At 55.2% G+C, this 23,333-nt stretch overlaps 1 protein-coding gene across 1 annotated transcript in view; it reads right to left on the minus strand.

Annotated features, from left to right (window-relative positions):
- PDE2A (phosphodiesterase 2A) overlaps positions 1-10,396 on the minus strand; it is a 41,913-nt gene extending 31,517 nt beyond the window's left edge. Inside the window, exon 1 of the mRNA XM_054270503.1 lies at positions 10,196-10,396. Coding sequence (XP_054126478.1) covers positions 10,196-10,263 — 68 coding nt within the window. The 5' untranslated portion in view covers positions 10,264-10,396. The remainder of the gene's footprint in view (positions 1-10,195) is intronic.
- Positions 10,397-23,333: the final 12,937 nt, after the last annotated feature.

Raw genomic sequence — 23,333 nt, forward strand, 5'->3', positions numbered from 1 at the left:
TGTTCTACTGAGGCCAACAGAGCGTTCCAGCAAGCCCAGTGCCATCTCCCAGCGATCCAAGTGTCTGCCAGCACAGCTGTCTGCACCAAAGCAGGGCAGGACACTCCAGAGGGGAAGGGGGGCTCTGGCTCAGGCCCTGGCTGGGACTGGGATGATTTTCTGGCAGGGAGGTGAGAGCCCCACTGTCTGCCAGCCCCCCTGCCACCTCCACAGGGGGGCCAGGAAGCCTTGTGTTTGGAGCTGCAGCCTTGGAATTAACTGTGCCAAATGTTTTATTTGCGTAGAAACACAATTATGTTAATTAAAGCATATCTGTAATTACAGCACTTAGTGGCCTATAAGTGCACAAGTGACTCTGGTGACTTTAGAGAAGCTGGAAGGCTGGAGGGTGGCTTGGCCCCAGCTCCAGAGAGCTCTGTGGAGGGGAAAGCAGCAGTGTCCCCATGGGGTGACAGGGGTGACCCCAGTGCCTGGCCACTCTGCCAGGAACGGTGCAGTGAGATGGGAGGCTCAGTACCCACAGTCACACCCTGACCAAGCCACGGTCATGCTGCTCTGAGAGTGAAGATAAAAAGAAGAATATGCCTCCAGCACCTCAGGGAAGAAAATGGGTCCCTGAGGTAGCCAACAGTGCTGGGCAAAGGGAGTTTCTCTGTTTCTGCAGGCAGCAGGGGCTAAAGACTGCATCTGTGAGGGGAAAATAAAGGGGAAGCAGAGAAAGATGACAGCTGGAGCAGCAGGCAACCAGCCCATGAAATGGCTGGGATACATCCCACAGTCTCCAGGCAAAGGTGGCATCTGTCCCCACCTCAGTTGGGTTGTGGGCAGTGTGTTATGGGGGGATCAGGACCCCAGAGGGAACCTGGTCTGGGGCCATGGAGAGCCTGGAGCAAGGGAAGCAGCAATGGCATGGCACAGTGCTCCAGGATCCCCACACACCCAGACATCTTTCCTCCATCACCAGGGCAGCCAGCCTCCCAGGCCAACACCTGCCAATGCAGTTTCCATCTCCCCCAGCCTCCAGCAGTTACAGAAAATCCTGCAATTGCTCCGTGCAGAGCAAAACCATTTCTCTGGAGCCGAAGGATCTCACCCTGCACATCCCCAGGACAGATCCCAGCACGGGCACACACGGTTCAGCAGCACCCTGGCATCTGCAGGCAGGAAGGGCAGGGAGGGCTGCTGAGCTGCCATGTTCCATTTGAGGCCATCAGGAGCCCTGCACAACTCCAGACCTGCACAATAATGGCCAGGTGCTGCATGGCAGTGCCAGGGCAGCTGGCAGGAGCTGCGGGAAGGCAGCGGTGGCACCAAAGCTTTGCCGGGTGGGATTTGTTTGCTGAGCAAACGAGGGGAGGCTGCTGATCCGGCTGCGGAGGCTGAGCCCTGTTTGCTCGGCAAACACGCTGCTCCGGGTGCTCCGCCCTGGAGCATCAGGGCCCGTGCAAGCAGCTGCCCCCGCTGCCAGGCTGGAGAGCAGCTCCCGGGGCTGCCTGGAGCCACAGGAATGCAGCTGGCCCTGGTGGTGGGGCTAGAAAGCCTGGCAGCGCTGCAAGGCTGCAAATCCCTGTCCACATTGCACGGCAACCCTGCAAATCCCCGTTGTATGGCGTTCCTGTAAATCCATTATTGTTGTACAGCATCCCTGCAAATCCCTGTCCCCACTCCACGGCATCCCTGCAAACTCCCAGGGGTGCCAGGAGCCACAGGAATGCAGCTGGTCTCAGTGATGGCAGCCCTGCAAGGCTGCAAATCCCTGTCCCAACTGCATGGCAGCCCTGCAAATCTCCATCCCTGCTGCATGGCATCCTTGCAAATCCCACCACCGTGGGGACCTCCAAGCAAAGCCACCGGCACCCCAAGGGAGCCAAACCAGGCAGGAGCATAGCCAGGTGAGAGGGAAAACACACAGTTACCCTGAATCCCTGGGGAATTATCCTTGGATAAATGCAACCCTACAGATGCTGCCAACTCATCTTTCAATTAGTCCATTTATTTGATAACTAGAGGAGGGAAGCAAGCTGCAGTTGATCATGGTTCAGCATGTTTTTTTCACTTTGCTTTTTTTTTTTTTTTTCCCCTTTCCAGCATTGTTTTCCCTTTAAAACAGTGGGAATAGAGCAGGAGCCAGGATCTTGCCTGTGCTTTCCACACCCCATGCTTTCCATGAATAACAGTGCCCTAGGAGCAGGGATTGTCTCCCAAGCAACACCACAGATTTCTAACTGGATCATCCATCTGTGAACATGGCACAAGTGGGAGCCACTCACTGGGCCAGGACTTCTTCTCAAATGATCCAAATATTCCCAGAGCCAGAGTTAGTGCAGAGTTAGGGAGTGGGGACCATCTGTGGAGGGACAAGAGATGACAAAGCCACTCATGCCTTGGAGGCTCATCAGGGCAGGAGTGGCTCTGTCTGACACTTTCAACCCATTTCCCAGAGCTGAGTTGAGCTTCTAGCTTCCAAAACCTCAGCTTTCCCTGAGAGGAGGGGGAAACTGGGGATGGGCTGTATGGAGTGCCAGTGGTGGGGCTGGTGTGGGTACTGGGGGAGAGATGGAACTGGCAGAGAAATGCAGCTCAGCCCTGGGACTGGCATGGAGATGCCATATGGAATATGGAAACAGAATTATTGAGGTTGTAAAAGCCCTCTAAGACCATCAAGTGCAACCATTCCCCCAGCACTGCCAAGCCTGCCACGAACCCATGTCCCCAAATGCCACATCCACAAAACTTTTACATCCCTCCAGGGATGGGGACTCCACCCTGTTCTGGGCAGCCTGTGCTGCACCCCTTCAGGGAAGGAATTTTCCCTAATATCCAAATTAAATCTCCTCTGGTGAACCCTTCTGGGCTGCTCCTTGGCACAGCCAAGATCCCGCTGGTACTGGGACCAGTGCCGGAGCAGCCAGGCTTTTATTCCTCGACCATGCTTTCCATTAATTAATGGCTTTTCTGTGGTTGAACTGCTGGCTCCAGCTCCCCTGCCACCCTGTGCCTGGACAGAGCCCTGCCAGGATGACTGGCAGCCAGGGGCCACCTGAAAAGTGTCCCCAGCCTCATCCTCTTCCCTGTGCCACAGTGCCCATGACAGGGCTGGTTCAGGAGCTGGGATCCAACTGAGCTGCACAGGAAAGGATGGAAACAGGGTTCCCAGAGTATCCCCATGGCCCCTCCTGGGAGCACAGCGGTTCTCTGCTGTGCCTGCAGATTGGGGGTGCAAGAGGGAGGGGACATAGCTGGGGTCCCCCCGGCCGTGCTGCAGCTCCCTGCACTGTCAGCTGGCACGTGGAGCTCGCTGCAGGCTCTGTGCACAGCAACACACCCCGTGCCTGACTCTGCATTCTCGGCAGCCCACGGACCTGCTGTCCCTGTCCCTGCTGTCCCTGTCCCTGCCCGCGCCGCGGGGGAGAGGGGCTTCTCCAGCAGCACCCCACCTTCACAGATCCCTCCATCTCCACCAGCACAGCACACCCACACAGCCTAGGAGCCAGCTCCCACGCTGCTTCTCGGGGAAGGAGACCTTCTTTCCATCCCTTCTTTCCATCCCTGCACAGTGGCACAGTTGCTTCATCTCCTTGAGGTAAGGGAGATGGTCACAACGGGACATGGGGGGCCCCAAGGACATTAGCCTGACTTCGGGGTTCCCAAACCACGTGGAGCTACTGGCACTGGTGGCCCCTCTCATGCTGCCCAGCCCACAGCATGGCACACACAGCACAAACCCTGCCCCAGGCAGCTCCAGCTGTGTCCTGTTGATCTGGTAGGTGCAGGACCAGCCACAGATGCCTGACTGGGACCCACAGCCATTCCCAGGAGGATCATTTCCCTGGAGACATCACACCCAACAGCAGCCCCCTCAGCCTCTTCCTCAGCCTCCCAGGGTTCATCATACCCAGCTCCCACCGTGAGCAGCTTGTTTCCTGTGGCATCCTTTGGAGCAAGAGCTCACCCGGCTCTGCTGCATCCAGCATCCATCCTGGTGCATCCTGCATCCATCCTGGGTCTGACCAAAGGAAAGCAGCACCCAAAGGGCACCTGAGTGCCTTAGTGCCTGCCCTTGGGCTGATTCTGAGGAATTCCTCTGAAGTTTGGCTGGCATTTCCACAGGGACACTCCTCATGCCTCAAGACCTGCATTGTCCACAGCCAGCACTGTTTTTCCTCACTTGAGCTTTAGCAAAACATCCCAGTTTTGGGGGTTTCATCCAGCAACGTTGCTGACTCAGCATCTGTCCCACTTCCCACTGAAGCCAGGACAGGTGCAAGACCAAACCAAAGCCCATGATGGGTCCCAGAGAGCCTTTGGCTCAACCAAAGGGGGAAAAACACGGATGGGAGGGCCCCAAGGCTGTGCTGGTGGGGAAAGTGGAGCATATTCTGCTGAGGGAGAATGGAGCACTGCAGCCTTTGTCCTGGCAGACCTACACTAACTCTAGTCAAGCACTAACTGTAAGGCTGGTCATAGACCTAACCATAAACCTACACCTCAGCATAGCTGTAACCCTAAACTCAGACCCAGCCTAGCCCTAAATCTAAACCTAACTATAACCCTAACAAAAAACTAAGCCTTAAATCTAGCTCTAACACAGACACTAAACTAACATGAAACTTAATTCTAACCCGAGCCCTAAATCTAATCTGAGGCTAACAATAACCCTAAACCTAAGCTTAAATCTAAACCTAAGCATAAGCCTAAAATTAGTACTACTCCTAATACTAATCTGAACCTTAAACTTAGCCATAGACCAAACACCAGCCCTAGACTTAACCTAAGTTTTAACACTACTCTTAGATCTAACCAGACCCTAAATCTTTTATCTTAGCTCTAGACCTAACCTTAAAGCTAAACTTAGCTTTAGCCTTAACCTTAAACCTATCCCTAATCCAAACTAGCCCTGAACTTGACCATAGCCCTAAACCCAGACCTAAATTTAGTCCAACTTTAGCAGTAGCTCTGACCCTGACCCTAATCCTAACCTCAGGCCCAGCTTCAGCCCCTCAGCCTCCAAAGGGAGGCCAAGCTCTACCCTTGAGGTGCTGCAGAAGGACCGAGGGGGTCCCCACATCCTGCAGCTCCCGAGGATGTTCATGCTCAGGATCCAACACTCTCCTCTCAGGAGGGGAGCAAGAGTCCCATCCCACTGCAGGACTTCCATCCCACTGCAGGAGTTCCATCCCATTCCAGGGGTTCCATCTCATTGCAGGAGTTCCTGGCTTGAGCAGTTGACAATCAAATTCTTGAAAATTTCCACCACCCTGCTTGAGTCAGGAGGTTAGGGACTCTGGCACTGTTCCCCATCACTAGCACCACCTTTCTTGACCCCAATTTCTTACTTAAAGCCTTCATGGCTTCCACCTGCTTTTTCCATGCAGGAAGGATGCTGCCATCCCCCTGTCTGTGATCACACCAGTAAAAAACATGAGGAAAGCCCCCATTTTGGGGAGAGCAAGGGAAAACACAGCAACACCAACAGCTTGTGTCCTTCCAGCCAGGCTCAAGCCAAGTGTTGGCTCGAGGACAGGGCCGTGGAGACACAGGGCAGCTCTGGTGTGAGGATAAACCCCAAACCACCAAGAAGCTGCACAGACATCCCACAGCATCACCACCAAGCAGCAACATCCTCACCAGGCTTGATCCATGCCACTGCTTGGCAGGGCTCCATGCCTCAGAGCCAGGCTGGGGACCATCAGAACAAGCAGGAGCTAAAAAATCCCTGCATTCCCAAATTCTGGCTGCCCTGCCAGCTTTTGCCCTCACAGGCACTGGCATTAGGGCTCTGCTGCCATGGGGTGAGATTAAATGTGCAGGGAGGTTTTCATTGGAGCATGAGCATCCTCATGCTGTGGCAAGCAGATCCTGAACTTCAGGGGACATGGACAGATCGGCCTCCAGACCTCACCCCACAGCCAAGCAAAGCACAGGCACGTTCAGCTGGCACCAGCTCCAGAGAAAAAAAAGGGGGAAGAAAAACCCTCCATCAGTCTCTGCCTTTCAAATGCGCCTTATAAATATCTGCTCACTGTCTTCTGAGTCACCCAGCTGAAACGTGCAAGCTATTAACAGCCTGGGAAGGGGCTGGGAAGCAACTGGAAGGCAGAGGAGGCTTCTGGCTAAGTCAGCACTTTGTCCCAGAGCTGCACTGGCAGCGCTGCTGTCTGCTTTTCCCTCTTTGGGTGGAGAGCAGAGGGCTCTGGGGATGCTGAAACACACAGTGAGGCTGTCCTCGATGGATGCAATACTCAGGCTAAGCCCCAACCCAGCCCCAGCCCCAGCCAAAAAAAGTCTGGGTTTCATATTTTCAGTGGGAAATGCACCCCATCCCACTTCCAAATCCCTCTCTTTGTTCTATTTAATTTATCATAGAATATACAAACTGACAAAGGCCCAAAAGGCTTGAATCCACCCAAGATTCTCCCGTGTCCTTCCTCCTCTCTGACTCCACACACCAGCGATGCAGGCAGGGCTCAGGAGCAGGATTTGCTGCTGGGAGCAGGATTTGGGGACAGGAGAGGACCAAGGGCTGCTGCTGCCAAATAACCAGCTTCAGGGACATTTGGCACTCAGCAAGTCCCATAGTGCTGCCATACAGGTCCTTTCCCCACAGGGGATCCTGTGTGGATGACAAGATTTGGGGACAGCTTCCTACAAGGTGTTTCCAAACACCTTCCTACACATTTCTACACGGCCAGATTGGATGAGGAGGGACCTGGTGTACCGAAAGGTGTCCCTACCCACGGCAGGGACATAGGAACTGGATGAGCTTTAAGGTTCTTTCCAACCCAAACCAATCATCCCACAATTCAGGCTCCAACTCCTGAAACATCAAATCTTGCTGTCATCTCCCATTGCTAAGGCAGATGAGACCCTCCACCCACCCCTGGCACCTGGGCTGGGAGAAGCCAAGCTCAGGCTGCCTGCTGCCCACTCAGCAGCCTCTGCACTGCCTGACCCTGCTGCTGCTGTGCAGATGGAGCCATGGCAGCAAACAAAGCCTCTCCCAACACTCCCTATCCAGCTCACTCCCCCTCCAGACAGGCCCATCCATTCAGGAGAACAAGAGAAAGCTGGACAGGCAGAGAGTCCCAGGCAGCTCCGGGCCCTGCCGGCATTTGTGAGCCCAGCACAGCTCCCACTGAGCCACGTGGGAGCTGGCAATGAGACAAAAGCAAGGACCAGGGTCAGAGGGCAACAGGAGGAAAGAGGGATTCCCAGAAATTGCTGCTGCATCCACCGTTGCCCCCAGGGAATGCTGTATTCAGCCCTAGATGGATGCTCAGCCCCCCAGAGCCCCCAGAGCAGCACAGCTCACAGGGGATGAGCAGGGCTCTGCTGCAGATGATGGCCAGGGCACACTTGGTGTGGGTCCTCACTAACAGAGCCAGAATCTGGCCCAATTCCCAACACTTCCAAGCAACTGGATATTCTGAAGCTGGAGATGTTCAGGGAGATGCCCCAGGGTGATGGAGGGGAAATTCCTCACTCGCCCTGGAGACCTTCCATGGACAGGAGCAGGGTGCTGGGAAGGTCCTGGCATATGCAGAATGCAGGAAGCTTGCAACCAGGAGTTTTCCCTCTATTTTCCCTGCCAGGATCCAGGGCTGGGTGCACAGGCAGGTGGGTGACTGGGTGATCCTGAAGAGCCCCAGTTACAAACACAGGAAGAGCCTGAGGCTTTGAAAAACCTGGAGAACCTCACCTAAGAACCCCAACAATGGGGGACCAGGTTAACCTCCTTCCACTGAAGCCCTTTCCCTGAGGAGCAGTGCCTGGAGGGGGAGCAGAGCCATCCAGCCAGACTGCCAGGACAATGGAGTGATGGGGTGGGCATTTTCCATGGCATTTTACACATGCAGCTCAGGGACCAGCAATAACCATGAAGGGTCTGGGGGGGGTCTCCAAGGGGTTTGCAGGTGCTCCAAGGCTTCCAAAGGACGGCTGAGCTCATGCTCCCTGTGTCCCAGACAGTGTTGTGCCCTGAAGGAAGCCCTGACCCCTCCCAGCCTCCGCTGAGCTGGATCCTTTCCGCAGGGATGCTCAGAGCTGCATCTCCTCCTCTGTGTTTTCCATCTGCGGAGCTCAGTAGCTCCTTCCCAGCCCCGGCTGCTGTCAGATACTGTGAAAACAGCAGCTCCAGGCACCCTGGCACCCCACCCACCTCTAACCAGGTCAGCGTCCACCCACCCGGGAGCACACATCCCGGCAGGAGAAAGGGAGGAAATGGGTTAAAACGTGACCTGGATAATGCTGCACCTGCATCCCCTTGCAAAAAAAAAAAAATGCACCATGCACATGGGAGAGCTGGGCCACCTCTGGATGCCAGCCCCAGCAGCACTGGCAGCCCATGGAACAGGGCAGGGCTGGAGGGGAGGCAGGCAGCAGCATCCTCCCCACAGCGCCAGCCTCACACTGCAGCCCCTCCAGGGAGCACTGCAGGGCCAAGGGCATCATCCTCTGGCAACTCCTGGGAAGCTTTTCCACCTCTCTGCACCCCGTGGGGTTCACAGGAGCAGGGACAAATATGAAGGACATATCCCATGTTAAAAGGGTAAAGCAGCTGGACCCACCATTCCCACCTTGCCTGCCAATTCCCACCTGGGCACAGCCAGCCCTGCTACACCAAGCTTTTCTGTCATTTACTTTTTTTAAAAAAGCCTTTAAACAGCAGCAGCAGAGTCAGGAGGGAACATGGGGCTCGCATGGCATTTCAAGACCTTTGTGTGTTTTGCTTAAAGAAAAGGACACGTGCACGTGTTCAGGCAGCACCAGGGAAGGATCTCTGCAGGGAACAAAGCACACACAGCACCAGGGAGAGAGCCAGGAGAGCTGGGGGAAGGATGCTGCCTGCAGAGACAGACCCAGCACCCACGGAAGCGTGGGAGGATCAGCACCTATTGGGGCCTTGAGAAAACAGATCCAAGGCACACATTGCATGTAGGCAAGAGAGATGCTGGAGGGTGTTTTCTACAGAGAGGGAGAAGGTTCTCACCCAAAGGTCAACTCATGAAGGTGTGAAAATTCGGTGAGGGAAATGTGTAGCGCTGGAGCAGGAGTGGATGGAAGCTTCCCTGCACCCCAGCAGTCCTGCCATCACCTAAAGCACCTGCTCCAGGAGAGCCCAGGCTGCTCCTGGGCACATTCCAGTCCCTCCTGCTTCTGGTGGTCCTGGTGTGAGCAGCTGAGCCAGGCAGTTCAGCCAGAGCCCGAGCATGTGGAGCTGGCACTGTCAGACAAAGGAATCCAGCACTGAGAAGCCTTCCTCCTTTCTGCCCTAGACCTGCATTTCTTCCTGTGGTCCAGCCCAACCTCCCAGAGGGCTTTTCAAAATGTGGGATCTGCTCCCACTGGAGTAGGGGGAGGAGGGATTGGGAGCACTCCAGATCCTTGGTGCCCAGAGCACCCATGCACTGTGAACATCCGTGCACATCCTGCTTCCCAGCAGCTGCGGCACAGCCAGCGCTGCACACGGGGGTGCACGGACACGGGGGGCTCTGCCAGCCCCGCCAAGCCTCTGGGCCCTGGGGATCCACACACTGCAAGCTGCCCCTCTTGCCACGTGGGCTCTCCAGAGCATCACCCTTCCCTGCTTCCAGGGAGCACTGTCATCCCTCAGCAAGGTCACCCACGCTGTCACACAAAGCCCGCTGTGCCCGCTGCAGCAGGAGACCACCGTGACCCCGGGAGCCCCATCCCCACCTGGCCTTACACAGACAGGCACTGTGACACTGGGAGCCCCAAATCTGCTTGGTGAGCGGGTGGCCGTGCAGGGGCTGGCTTCTCTTGCCCTGTGTGAAGCTGCCGAAACCACAATTCAGAAGGCTGACCTGAATTTCACAAAGTCACCCGGGCCCCCCTGCGGCCCACCACTGGGCCAGGAGCCTTCTACCCTTGCAGGGAATCATTATGGGATGAGGGTGATGGGGAGACAGGGAGATTCAGTTCACACCAGCCCTCTGGCACAGAAACACCGGCGATGACCTGCCCCGGGGCTAACACGGGTGGCGAGTGGGGAACAGGGAGGGGTCGCAGCCTCTTGTCATTTCCTTGCCACCCCCTCCCTGACAGCTGTCAGGCAGGAGGAACTTTTTCCTGCGTCCCTGACGTCTCCTTCGCTCCTCTGCCCGGCATTACTCCCAGAGCATCCCTCCCTCTTGGCGTGGTCCCCCATCCCCGGTGCCGGCGGGAGGGAACTCACATGTCAGATGCGGCCGCCTGGTACGGCTGGCTCCGGCAGAGAATGGAGTGTCCGCAGCCCTGGCCCATGGCTCCGCATGCTTCGGCAGCCCTCCCAGCCCCGCCGCCGCCGCGCCCGCTTCTCGGTGCCGGCTGCGAGCGGAGCCTCCCGCCGCGCTCAGCTCGCTGCTGTCACCGAGCCCGATGCAGCGCGCCGAGGCGTGCGGGAGGGGAGGACGGAGCGGGGGCGACGCTGATTGACGGCGCTGCTGCGGCTCCGCGGGGCTGGGCGGGGGCCGCGCCGCTCGGCGGAGGGCCCGGAGGGCCCGGAGGGGCCGGAGGGGCCGCACCTGCCGCCCGCCGCCGCCCAACCCGCGCCGCGCCCGGCCTCGCCCGTGCGCCGCGCCGCGCCGGGGAGCGCCCGCCTTTGTCTCGGAGCGCCCGCGGGACCTGCCCTCCCCGCTCGCCCCTCTGGCCCTGCTGGGAGCGCAAGTCCCGTCTGCCGTGCGCTGTTACTGCCCCGGTGGCATCGGCAGCACCACTGGGCAGCAGTGTTCCCACCTGTCCCTGTCCCAGAGGGTACTGAGCAGCACAGGTCCCACAGGTTCCTGTCCCAGGGGCAATGAGCTGCACTAGGCAAAATTTGAACCACAGGTGGATTTCTTTCCCGAGGGCACTAAGCAGCACTGAGCAATATATTTCCTCTTTTGTAAGGGAGATGGCCTCAAGTTTTTCAGGAGAGGTCTGGATTTGGTATTCGGGACAATTTCTTCCCCAACACTGTTGTCAAACGCTGCAGGCACCATGCCTGTGGGGATTTAAAAGCCATGTAAATGTGATACTTGGGGACATGGTTTAGTGGTGGGCTTGGCAATGCTGGAAAATGGTTGGATTCAGAGGTCTCAGAGGGCTTTCCCAAATCATGATTCTGTGATTCTATCATATAGGGCAGCACTGGACCACAAACAGGTCCCTGCCAGAGAGTGGACACCCTGCAAACAGTCCCAGCCACATGGGTGGTCCCCAGCTTGAACCTGCTGCTCTCCTGTCCTGGGCCCCATGGGCTGAGTTCTGGCAGTGTGAGCTGCCAGCAGGCTGGGACAGTGACAGAGGGGTGAGCAGGCTGGGACAGTGTCAGAGGGGAGAGCAGGCTGGAACAGTGTCACAGCATGGCTGGAGAAGGGTAAAAGTCACTGCAGTGCCAGCACTGCCTCTGCTCTCCAGGCAATGACCCCATGCATGGGAGCTACACTCCCAAGAGGGACCCTGGGGAAGGACACCCATCCTACACTGAATTCAGGTCAGAGGTTTCTGTGAAACCTCCTGGCACAAGGGAATCAAGAAGGAGCATCAGAAACCTGAGCTTTCAAAGATATTTTAAGCATTTCAGCTTCTTCCAGTGCAAGCACTAGAGACAAAAAGGGAAGCTCCTAGGGACCAGGTCCTGGACAAAGACTGTGAGGAGATCATCCAGCTGATGAAGGTCTTGACTCAGGATCACAGAACCACTGGATGGTTTGGGTTGGAAGGGACATTTGAAGCTCCTCCAGTTCCACTCCGCTGCCATGAGCAGGGACATTTTCCACTAGACCAGGTATCTGCAAGCCCCATCCAGTCTGGCCTTGAATGCTTCCAGGGATGGGGCAGCCACTGCTTTTGTGGGCAACCTGTACCAGGGTCTCATCACCCTCACAGCCAAGAATTTCTTCCCAGTATCCTATCTAACTGTCTGTCAGACAAAAGCCATCCCTGCTGTCCTGTCGCTCCAGGCCATTGTCCAGCATCCCTCCCCAGCTCCCTTGGAGCTCTGTTGGGCAATGGAAGGGGCTCCAATGTTTCTCCAGAGCCTTCTCTTCTCCAGGTTTAACACTCCCAACTCTCTCAGCCGTAGGAGGGATGCCCACAGCAGATGTGTTCCAGTTCCCAGAGCATCTCCACAGCATCCTCTGTATTCCCTCCATCAGCTTCATGTCCTTCTGATGCTGGGGCCCAGCGCTGGAAGCAGCTCGGCAGGATAGGTCTCACCAGAGCAGAGCAGAGCAGAGCAGAGCAGAGCAGAATCCCTTCCTTGCCTGCTGCCCACACTCCTGGGGACCAGCCCAGGACACAGGAGGTGTCTGGGCTGTCAGTGCACATGGCCAGGGCATCCTGAGCTTTTCAGCTCTCAAGTCTTTCTCCCCAGGGCTGCTCTCAATCCATTCTCCAGCCATTCTGTGTTTGTGCTTGGGAATACTCCAAGCCAGGTGCAAGACCTTGACTTACCTTGTTGATTTTCATGAGGCTGGCACAATATCCCCTCTTCAGCCTGTTCAGGTCCCCCTCAGTTCCATCCCTTCCCTCCAGCATGGTGATCACACCACAGAGCTTGCTGTAAACATGCTGGGGTACCCTGGATCCCACTGCCTGTGCCACTAACAAAGATCCATGCCTTTGCCCTGCTCTTTGCCCTGCTCTTTCCCTCACCCTCAGCATCTCTGGGCCGCTGGCAGCACGGAGCCATGGACCTTGTTCTCATCCAGCACAGGCACACAGGTGAATCCAGGAGCATGTCTGGGGTCTGCAGGCTCCACTGCACCCCTCTGCAGGTACCTGCATCCTCTGCACTGTCTCCTCATGCTGTGTGCTGCACCACAGGCCCAAACCACGCTCCCAAACTGGGAACTTGGCTTAGTGTGTTGAGATTTTGCACCAAAAAGAGCTATTTGGGTTGCTCTTCACTAGCCTTGCAGACCTCCATCTCCCCAGCATCATTTGCCTGTGGGGAGAAGGGAGGAATGTGCTTTAAAGTCATTGTGGATCGGGGACGTCAGCTGGGACGTCAGAGCAGCAATAGATATTAAGGGATTAGCACTCAAATCACATCAGTTCCTGTCAAATTCACCAGAATTAATATCCCCATGGCCTACAGATATAGGCAGAGTATCATTTACACAAGATCCTCTGACTATGTTATCTGCAAGGGGAAACTGAGGCCCAGAGCTGCAATTACTTTCCCAAATTTTCCCCCAAGAGCTGAGGGTAGAGCTGGGACTAATTTGAGATTATTAGAAGGACCATCACTTTAATCTAACCCCTATTTCCACCCTGAGCCTCAGATTTAATGACTTAAAGATAGTTTTTCATCATATCCTGCACTCCTTTAGGGGGAGAACCTGCTGTGGGGCACCATGGGGTGCCCTGAGGACTGAGAGCCATTCCAGCACTCATCCATCTTCTCCCACCAAGGCATCCAGGTTGTTCCCAACACTGCAGTGGCAGTAGTGGATGGTGGGAGCCACGTAGGGGCCATCCCACACCCTGCTAACCCCCATCACCTTGTAATCTACAAGGAGTCCCCTCCTTTCCAGAAAAGCTGGTTCCATGCCTGTTAATCCCAGCCTCTCTTATTTCCCAAGAGATGTTTTTCTCTTGCAGTGGTCCCCAGTCAGAAGCAGCTGAGAAGATCAGAGCAGATGTGGGTGCAAAGACCACCAGAAGGAACCATCCATCTCCACATGCCGGGCAAGGACCATCATGTCTGCATATTACCATGGAATCATGGAATTTGTGTGGAAAAACCATTTGGGACCATCAAGTCCAACCATTCCCCACCAGTGACAAGCCCTCCACCACACTATGGACCCAAGTGCCACATCCACATGGATTCCCACCATCCCACATGCTCCAAACCCCCTGGGTCTCCCTCCATGGTGCCAGCGTGATGCCTAGCTCTCTCCCTTCTCATTCCCCTCTCCAAATGTCATTCCTGGTATTTAAGAGACGTGGTTTTCTCAGCTCCACATCTGCCTGTACTATTTTCTCCTCAAGAGAAAACTCTGTCCCATATCCAAGAAGCTTCTTAGAGTCCTCCTGCAAATGGCAGCACAGTGTGTGAAGTCCCAGGGGTGTCATGGAGGCTAAGAATCGGAAAAACCCTCCTGGAATGTTTTGGTGTGTTTAATTAAAATGCTCAGTTTGAGGTTGATTTTTGTTTTGGTTTTTTGGTTTTTTTTTTTAATAAATCCTGCTAATTCATGCTTGGAAGAACACAGGGCATTTCTGGGTGGGCATTGCTGCGTGGATATTGCTGGGTGGGCATCACTGGATGTGTTGGAATCCAAGAAATTCCTCTGGCTGTCCTGGAGGACTCGAGACCCTGCCAAGGGGGCCCAGAGACCTTGGCACAGAGCCCAAGACCCCTGAGCCTTTGATCTTGACCCATGGGAAAAACAATTACCTTATATGAAGATTTACAAGCCACAAAAGTTTAAGTAGAATAATAGTTAGTCTGTCACAGGGTGAAAAATAGATTTTTGAGGTTTTTAGAATAGGGGCTTGGGGTCCTAAGATGGAGGAATTCGGGCGTGCCCTGTCCTTCCTTCTTTCTTCTTCCTTCTTCCTATCCTCCATGTTCTGGGTGATGCTGGCACTTTTAGATTGGTTTGGAGTAGAAACTCACTGTCTAACATAGGTGATAGGTATTAGGAAGTAATTGTAAATATTGTACTGAACTGTAAATATTGTACATGTAGTTTTTAGTTTAAAAAGATAACACCACCCCATGGGAGGCAGAGTGCAGAAGCCATGCCTCTGTCTGACCTGCTGGGCGGACCTCGGCAGGCAGGAGAAAGAATGTTATAGATAAGATACAATAAACAACCTTGAGAATGAGAAATGAAGAGTTCTGACTCCTTGTTCAAGCACTGGGCTGGGAAAAGAGACTTCCTAACACATCGCGGGGTCACTCTGACCAGCTACAGACCCCGAGAGCTGCTACAGAGCATGGACATTCCTGGTGCCATCTCCTGCACAAAGCTGCTCAGACCAGGGCTTCACTGATCCTTCTGACATGAGGGAGGCCCCAGTGATGGCCAGGGAGATCCTCCCAGAAACCTTCTCCAGGTGCACCTGAGAGGGGCAGCTCAGCCTGACCTCCTGGATGGAGGGAGCAGGTCCTGGGAGACATGACAACAGTCAGAATCCTGACACAGTGTGTCCTACAAATACCACATTATCTCCTAAAAATCTCACTTGTTTCTCTTTGCTGGAGCTGCTGGGGATCCTGCACTGGGCACCAGCATGGGCTGCATGTCTTTATTTACTGCTGGGAGAGCGAAGCGGTGCCAGGTTCCGTAGGCAGCGTTCCATCTCCGTGGGCTCATGCCGATATTTGTGGCGTGAATCCGAAACGAGCCTTGCTTTGCTTTCTGCTGATACTCCTCAGCAAGATGATTGAATTCTGTGGGCTCTGAATAGGCAGGCTTTGTCCTCGAGCACGTATTGTGCAGGATACCAATTCCAGCGCTAATGGAGATGTATTTGCTGATACAAAGCAATTTGCACCTTGAATACCTTCCCTAGAAATGCGCTCCGCATCACACAGAGCTGTGAGCTCTCTTGCTGTGCGTGCAGGGAGATACCTCCCTTCCTCTGAAGACTCCCAGTCCAGCCTCCTGGGATGCTCTGAGGCATTTTCCTACTTTGAATCATGGAATCACAGAATCATTAAGGTTGGAAAAGCCCTCAAAGACCACCAAGTCCAGCAGCTCCCCACCACTGCCAAGCCCACCACTAAAATACATCCACAAGTGCCATGTCTACATATCTGTTTAATCCCTCTTGGTCCTGCCATGCACAAAGGCATCTACATGAGAAAGTTCCATTTCAGCAAGTTTTGGGGATATTTTTTTCCTCTTTCTGATTTTTCCACCATTTTCCCTCATAAACCTGAAGAGTCTTTCAGGGAGCGAAGAAAATAGCAAAACAAAGAAAAGCTTTTCCATTTCCATTGACATTTATCCTGGGAACAGATAAAGAACAGAAAAAAAACACACAGAGGAAGGAACCTGGAGCCTTGTTTTTATTGCAACATCGGTACAAGATGTTCTCAATAAAAAAAACCAAAAGGAAATAAATTCACAGTGAACCAGAAAATTATTCCCTGTGTCCAGAGGTCCAACAGCTCACCTGTGATTGGGGCAGAATGGAGAGAAACACCCTGTGTGTATTTTGGGTTGGGATGGGTGTCCCAGGGAGATGTTTGGGGCCACCACATCCCACACTGGGGCAATGCTGTCACCAGTACCAGCCCATCCCATGCTGCAGCCATCCAGGTTTGGTGCTGCTGGAGCTGGGATGGAGCTTCTGAACAGCACAGGAAGGAGCTTGGGTAGCTCCTTGAGGAGCTCCTTGGGTAGCTCCTTGAGGAGGCAAGGGCTTTCCTTGGCTTTGGAAATGGCATTTGGAGAGGGAAAGGGAAAGAAGAGGAAAAAGAAGGGTGGTGAAGGGAAAAGAAGGGAAGGGGAAAGGAAAAAGTGTAAGAGAGGAGGGAGAAGGGGGGAAAAAGCCAAAGAAGAGGAGAGGGGGAAGGGAAAAGGGAAGGGGAAGGGAAAAGGGAGAAGGAAGAGATCTGAGCCAGCCACCTTCTCCAGGGCTGTTTCACACCATCATAGGCTGGTCTCAGCAGCCCCCCCAGCCTATAGCCCCCCACCCACAGCTCCCTCAGGATTGAGGTCCCACAGGCCCCTGGGATTGGCAGGGCAGAGGGAGGGTGGCTGGGGACAGCTCCTGCAGCCCCTCCAGCACCTGCACCTGCCCTCCAGCCTCTCAGTGTCCCCTGCCTGGTCACAGCTGTCAGCTGGCTGCGGGAGGGGACAGGGACCCGCTGGCCCTGTCACACTCAGGACATCATGCAGGTGACCTTCCCAGTGCTGAGCCAGGAGAATGAGGTGCTCATGGACACCCAGGGGCACGGGGGACACTCTGCCCCCACTTTCCAACCTCACTCTTCATTGTACCTCAAATATTTCCATCCTCCCATAGTATGATGTGTCCCTGAGCCCAAAGTATGGGAAAATATCCCTGCAGTGCCTTTCTCCAGGTGGCAGCTTCCCTACCTGGGCTATGCCAAGGGTGACACTCAGCACACAGGTAGTGGCAAACAGGGATTGAAGCAGGGCTGCAGGATCAGCCCCTGGTCCTGGGAATTGTCAGGAGCCATAAGGATGCTCCCAGGGCTCTGCCAGGCACCACAGCCCAGGTACCATCCCCACAGTCCTCCCCCATACCAAGGACCCAGACCTGACCCTCTCCACTGATTCCTCATTCCAAAGGTGCTCGAGATTTTGGAAATCCCTGTTGTCACCCCTGAGCCCTTCCCAGCCCTCAAAGCAGGCATGGGGGCAACAAGGCATCCAGTCCCAGGGTGGCCCAGAAGTCCCAAATCCCCTCCTCCCATTCCCATCACCCAGAGGCAGGGGCCTACCCTGGATACGAGGAGTGGAGGGGCTTTTCCTTTGTACCCAACATTCCCATGTCCCCAGGGTGGGTGGCAGATGAGTGGGAGACAGGGGACAGGGCAGGAATCAGGAGTCTTGGTGACACAGGAAGAGCAGGATGGAGCTCCTTGTTCCTGGGAGGAGATGTCCCAGTGTTCTGCCTTCCAGCAGCGGTGGGGCAGATGAGAAGTGTCCCTGCACCTTCAGCAGGGGTCAGGGTCAATCAGTGTCCCCTTCTCATGGCCCGTGGGTGCACCCAGAAGGGAAATGGGGACCCCATGGAAAGAGGCTGCCTTTGGGATGGTCCTTCAGGGCCATGGAAGGGATCCATGCGAGCACTGACCATCATGGGAGCTCTCTAGCACATTATCCCTCCACATCTAGCAGCATGGCATAGCATGAGGCTTCAAAAGCCTCTTCCCAAAGGTTTCCCTACCCCATGTCCCAAACCGTGGCTGGTGAGAGGGAAGGGGAGAGCTCAGCTCCTCCATGTGCTGACAGCATGTCCTCTGCACTCCCCATCGTGCTCCAGGGCTTCTTGGGGTGGGCAGAAGCAGGGATGAGTCTTCCAGAGCTAAAGGGGGAACTCAGTGCTCCTCTGGGGAGCAGAAGTGCCTTGAGGCACCCATGCCCCCCAGATGGGGGCTCAGCTCTGACCCCGACCTGCACAGGGGGTTCTGCGAGGACACCCCGTTCCCACTGTTCCTCCAATGCCAGCCTGAACATCCCACCAGCTGGGAGCCAATCCTCGGGATCTGGCCCCCAGGGCGGGGCTGGGGCCCATGGTGTTGGCTCGGCAGCGGCAGCAGCATCGGGCAGCGCAGAGCTTGGGGACGGCGGGGACGCGCTGGGAGGGAGGCACATGGGGCTGGCACGCTGCTGGCCCGGCTCTGGCTGCCAGGTAGCCATGGAAACCTCCCGGCGGGATGCTGCGCCGATAAATAGCCAATTTGAAGTGATTCTCCTCAAAGAGCTTTTTTTTCCCCTGTGTTTATTTTTTTATATACAGAGTCTCGGGGATTTTTTAGATTTACCTTTGCTTATTTTATTGTTTCCATTTATTGTATTATTTTTCTTGATTTTGTCATTTGTTTTCTTTTGGTTTGGGCTTTTTGGTTTTTGTTTTATTTTTTGTAGATTTTTGTTTTGGTTTGGGTTTTTCTTTTGGTCGGTTGTTGTTGTTGTTGCTGCTGTTATATTTTTCCTTTATTATTTTTTCCTTTGATTCAAGGCCTGGCCTCCATGAACACTCAAGACAGTGAGGTTTGACATCTCTGTTGCCTTCAATAAGCCAAAGCTCATTGCTGTTTCAGTGGCAGCCCACGTGGAATTGGGTGACATCATTCAGGGCCACATGTGCACAGAGCTGCTGCTCACCTGGGTACGAATTTAGGTGGGATAAATACTCATGTGTGCACCTGAGCCTGTATGAGTGTGTTTGGAGGCATGGTCATGCATGGAATTGCAGATCCAGGCAGGCCATACACACATCTGGAAAGCATACAGCATGCTCATGCACACATCTGGAGTCACAGCCCAAAATGGGCTCCTTGGGAATGTCCCAGCAGGTGGAACAAGGGCAAACTGAGATTTATTTTGGAGTCCTGCTGAACCAGACTCGTGGATGGGCAGAGCTGTGCCTGCTCCTCTGCAGCTGCACCCATGTCTGGTGCACCCGGGGGCAGGGCTGGGTAGGGGATGGGTGGCCAGCCTGCAGGACATGTGGCACATCCATGGAACTGCCTGGAGCACTGTGGTGACTAGCCACAGGGCTCCTAAAGACTGATTCCATAGGGACTTCACTGCCTTCACCTGCAGAACCTGCTGGGGTCTTGTCTGTAGCTCAGGGAGCAGCTCTGAGCCCTCACCTGGGGAAGGATGCCCCAGGGAGGCTCCAGAGATTATTCAGATCCCTTCTATAGCCCACAGGGACACTGAGTCCCCCCACCATCCCTGAAAAGCTCATCCCTGTTTCCCCCCACCCCTAGGAGTCCTGGAGCACAGAGGGGAGCAGGGCTGTCACCCAGGGGACATGCAGCAGCCAGCATGCTGACAACTCAGCAATTCTATGTATCTGCCTGTCCCACATTGCACACATCTCCCTGGGGATCCTGGCTCCAGGGGATCCTAGCTGGGCTCCGTGCCCAGCCCCGGGCAGGGATGCATCAGGAATATCTCTGGGCTGACAACCCAGAAGCATTGCTGCTGCGATGTTAATAAAGAGATTGAAAGCTCTGTTATTTTTAAATAAATGCAAATTAACATCTACTTAATGGAGAAAGACAAACCCAGATCCTCATCTGAGCCAGTGCTGTGACAGTGATGGATAAACAGCCATCAGCCAGAGCATCCTTGTTCACATGCCAGGCCCACATGCTCTGGGATGCAATGGCACCACTGGCCTCTGCTGGGAAGAAGGCTGGCAGCTGGCTGTGCCCACTGGTCCCACTGGGAAGGTCCCCCTGGCAGGCGAAATCCCAGTCTGGCTCCCATCTCTGCCACCCATCACCATCTTGCGTTAGCCATGTCTCCTTGGCCAGCTGTGGCCATGCAAAGCCAAGGGCAAACATCCCTTCCTAAACACCTTCCCCATTCTCCCAAGACACTGAGCTCCCAACATCTATCACCTGCAATGTGGCATCGAGTGCCTGGCACTGCCAGCACCCCACTGGAGCTGGGAGAGGCAGATCCCCCATCCCATGGGACCCTCCTAGGCACAACCCACCTCTGCAGCCTTTCCTCCCCCCCCCCCCCCACCAGCCCAACATTTACCTGGATATTTAAATTTTCTTCATTTTTCTTATTAAAGTGAGAGTGCGACTGCCAGGGGGCAAGCTGGGAGTGGACACAGCAGGGGGAGGGGAGAGGGCACTGTGAAGAATAAAAAGCTTCAGGCAAGCTAGGCCTTTCCTCTGCTCCTTCACTTTCTGCTTTTAAAGCCCTCCCATGGGCTCTTCTCTCCCTTCCCCAACATCCAGAGACATTTTCCATCACTGGGCCAGGCTGAAAGTGGAATGGAGCAGGGGGAGGGGGGTTCCTGTGTCAGTCTGGGGAGTGGTAGATTTCCTCAAACCCTTCCCCAGCCTGATCCCATTTTCTGGGTGGGTAAACTGATAGCTGAGGGGTGAGGTGAACCCCCTGAGAGCATCCTGAGTGTGTTGGCAGCCACATGCTCTGACAAAAAAAGCATAGATGGAGAAAAGGCAGGAGGCAAGGGAAAGGGGGAAATTGTGGGAAAAAGGCTGGAAAAAGCCAGTGACAGTTTAATGGGGCTGTTGATGAAATAATGACTAGTTTAAAGTCTGCTGGAGTGTGGCTGCTCTGCAATAACCCAGGACCTAATAATCTGCTGAGTTCATTACTGAGGGGGGAGGGGGAGCGCAGGGGCAGGAGCCATTCAGCGGGACACAGAGCTGCTGTGGGTGTGGGATGCAGAGCAGAACCCCTGGGGACAACCTGTACTGGTGCCACGGGGTGATTGTGGCATTATTCTGGGCTGTCCAGCCACCTCCTGGCTCCTCCTCAGGAGATGAGGACAGTGAATGTGGGGTGTCCCCACCACAAGACACAATAGCCAGGAAAGGCAGCACTCAGGGCAGGCAGCACCTCGGGAATGGCAGCATTGTCCTTGGTGGCACCATGACCGTGACTCGAGTCTGGCATCCATTTAATCTGCATGTCTGGTGCACAAGGTCACTGATGCCACCACCAGCAGCAGATCACGGGCAAGGACAGGGACAGTGCCAAGGGCTCCAGCACCCCAGGAACAGGCTGTGGGTCCCAGCTGAGTCCCAGCCTGTGCTCGTGGAGAAGCCAGCAGACACCCTCACACACCCAACCCCCCCAGTGTCAGTTTATTAAGTTGTTTGTAAATGTCTCTGCAATTAATCACTTGCCGATGTGCGGTGTCACATGGCACTGCCTCCGCAGCACTATGAATAGTGAGAGCTGGAGAGAGGCCTGATCCATGTTGCTCCTGGATGGATCCACCTCTCCACAGGGCAATGCTGCACCAGCTCAGTGCACAGTGCCCTGGCCCCTCCTGGCTTCGCTGGGCTTGAGGACAGCAGGGCAGGAGGTCCCCAGTGATCATCACTGCAGCCTGGCTGCCCTCAGATGGGCTCTCAGGAGCTCACTGCCCAGCTCTTCCCCCAGAAAACAGTGTGAAGGTGAGGGGAACCCCAAACCTCATGCTTATGGGATCCAGGGGTTGCCAGCACCCTGCATCCCTCCTGCCCACTCCCAGTTTCCCTCAAGTGTGCCACCAGCAGCTCCCTATTGATCCCTTCCCTAAAAAATGTGGTTAGAGATGAAGGGAACCCCAAATCTCATGGTCATGGGATCCAGAAGTGCCCCCAGCATCCCCTGCTGCCCCCACACTCTGCCCCTGGTCTGGTGAGGGGTGCAAGGAGGACAGAGCCAGCCTTGGCTGGAAGCTTGGCTGGTTGGGAGCTGCAGAGTTTGTTCAGCTCCTGGAGCAGGGCAAGATGAAGAGGTTGGATGTCCTAGTGGTGAAAGACTGGGAAGGAGAGTAAGAGGGCATGGCCAGAGAGACAGGTAGGCTGCTGAAGTAGGGGGTGAATTGAGGGAATGGTGGTGGAGCAGGGGAGAGACAGAGGTGGGGAAGGAGGGAAGGAGAAAGGGATGGATGGATGGATGGATGGATGGATGGATGGATGGATGGATGGATGAGTGAGTGAGTGAGTGAGTGAGTGAGTGAGTGAGTGAGTGAATATCTAACAATGGTGAGCACTAATGGTTATTTCTTGGCACATCCCTGGGGTTTGGTGCCAGGCATCTGCTCCTGGCCCACAGAGTCCTGGCCACTAACAGCCCCATGGAGCAACGTGGCACAGCAGAATGGGAGAGAGGTCATGAAACCAGGGGTGCTGAAGGCTCTCCTGCCCTTCCCCTCAGCCTGCCACAACAACGAGGGGCCTGAGCCACACACTGGTGTAACTGAGGCTTGCAGGGTGCTGTTTTCAGGGGGACACAGGTCCCTTGCCTCTGTCTCCCTCTCAGTGGCTCCTCCAGCCCGTGCAGCAGTGCAGGTGACAGTGCCAGCCCCGCTGCCACCACCCTGCAGCCTGGCAGCGCCTGCAGGTGATTGACAGCCCTCCTGCTCCCACGCATGACTCACCCACAGCCCCTGTGGTGGCTCAGCGTGAGGAGGGGGCGTGGGACACCCCCACCCAGGGCTGCCACAGACAACTAACAGGGAGTGATGCTCCAGCCCTGCAGTTATCCCTGCATCCCTCCATCCCTGGGGACCAGCACCCCTGCCTCCCATCAGCCCTGCATCCCCACATCCGTGGGGATTCCACATCCCTGGAAACCAGGGAAAGCAGAGTCCCAGCTACCTTCTGCCACTCAGGCTGAGCTCCAGTGATGTTCCCCACCACGATGGCTGTGAGATGAAGCTCAAAGGGTTTCCATGGCAAGTTCCAAGGTCACAAGCACTGGCAGGCAGCAGCAGCACACAGGATCAGCCATGGGCTATGGGGAGGAGTTCCTAAGGCTGCCATGATCCAAAGAGACAGCTCCCAGCCTCTGGCTTTGAAATGCTCATTGTGCTTCACACTGCAAGGGCCAGGCCCTGAAACACACCTGCACATGTGTTTCTTGGCAGCTCCCACCCACTCCTGGTGATCTATAGTGGCAGTCCACCAACCCTGGCACTGGCAAGGCTCAGCAATCACAGCAGAGGATTGTTGGACTGGGGTTCCATTGCTCTGTCCCCAAAAAGGCAGCTCACTGCCTTCCCCATAGCACCCATCCTCTGGCAACCATGCAGCAGGTGCATCCAGGACTGTCCCTCTGCACTTCCAGCTCTCAGTGTCCCCCCCTGCCCTGTGTGGCTGGCAGAGACCTGAACACTCCCACTTGGTTTCTTAAGACCTTTAA

The sequence above is a fragment of the Melozone crissalis genome, unplaced genomic scaffold (assembly GCF_028551555.1).
Source record: "Melozone crissalis strain CALT ecotype California unplaced genomic scaffold, PUWL_Pcris_2 ptg000009l_1, whole genome shotgun sequence".
Classification (NCBI taxonomy): Eukaryota; Metazoa; Chordata; class Aves; order Passeriformes; family Passerellidae; genus Melozone; species Melozone crissalis.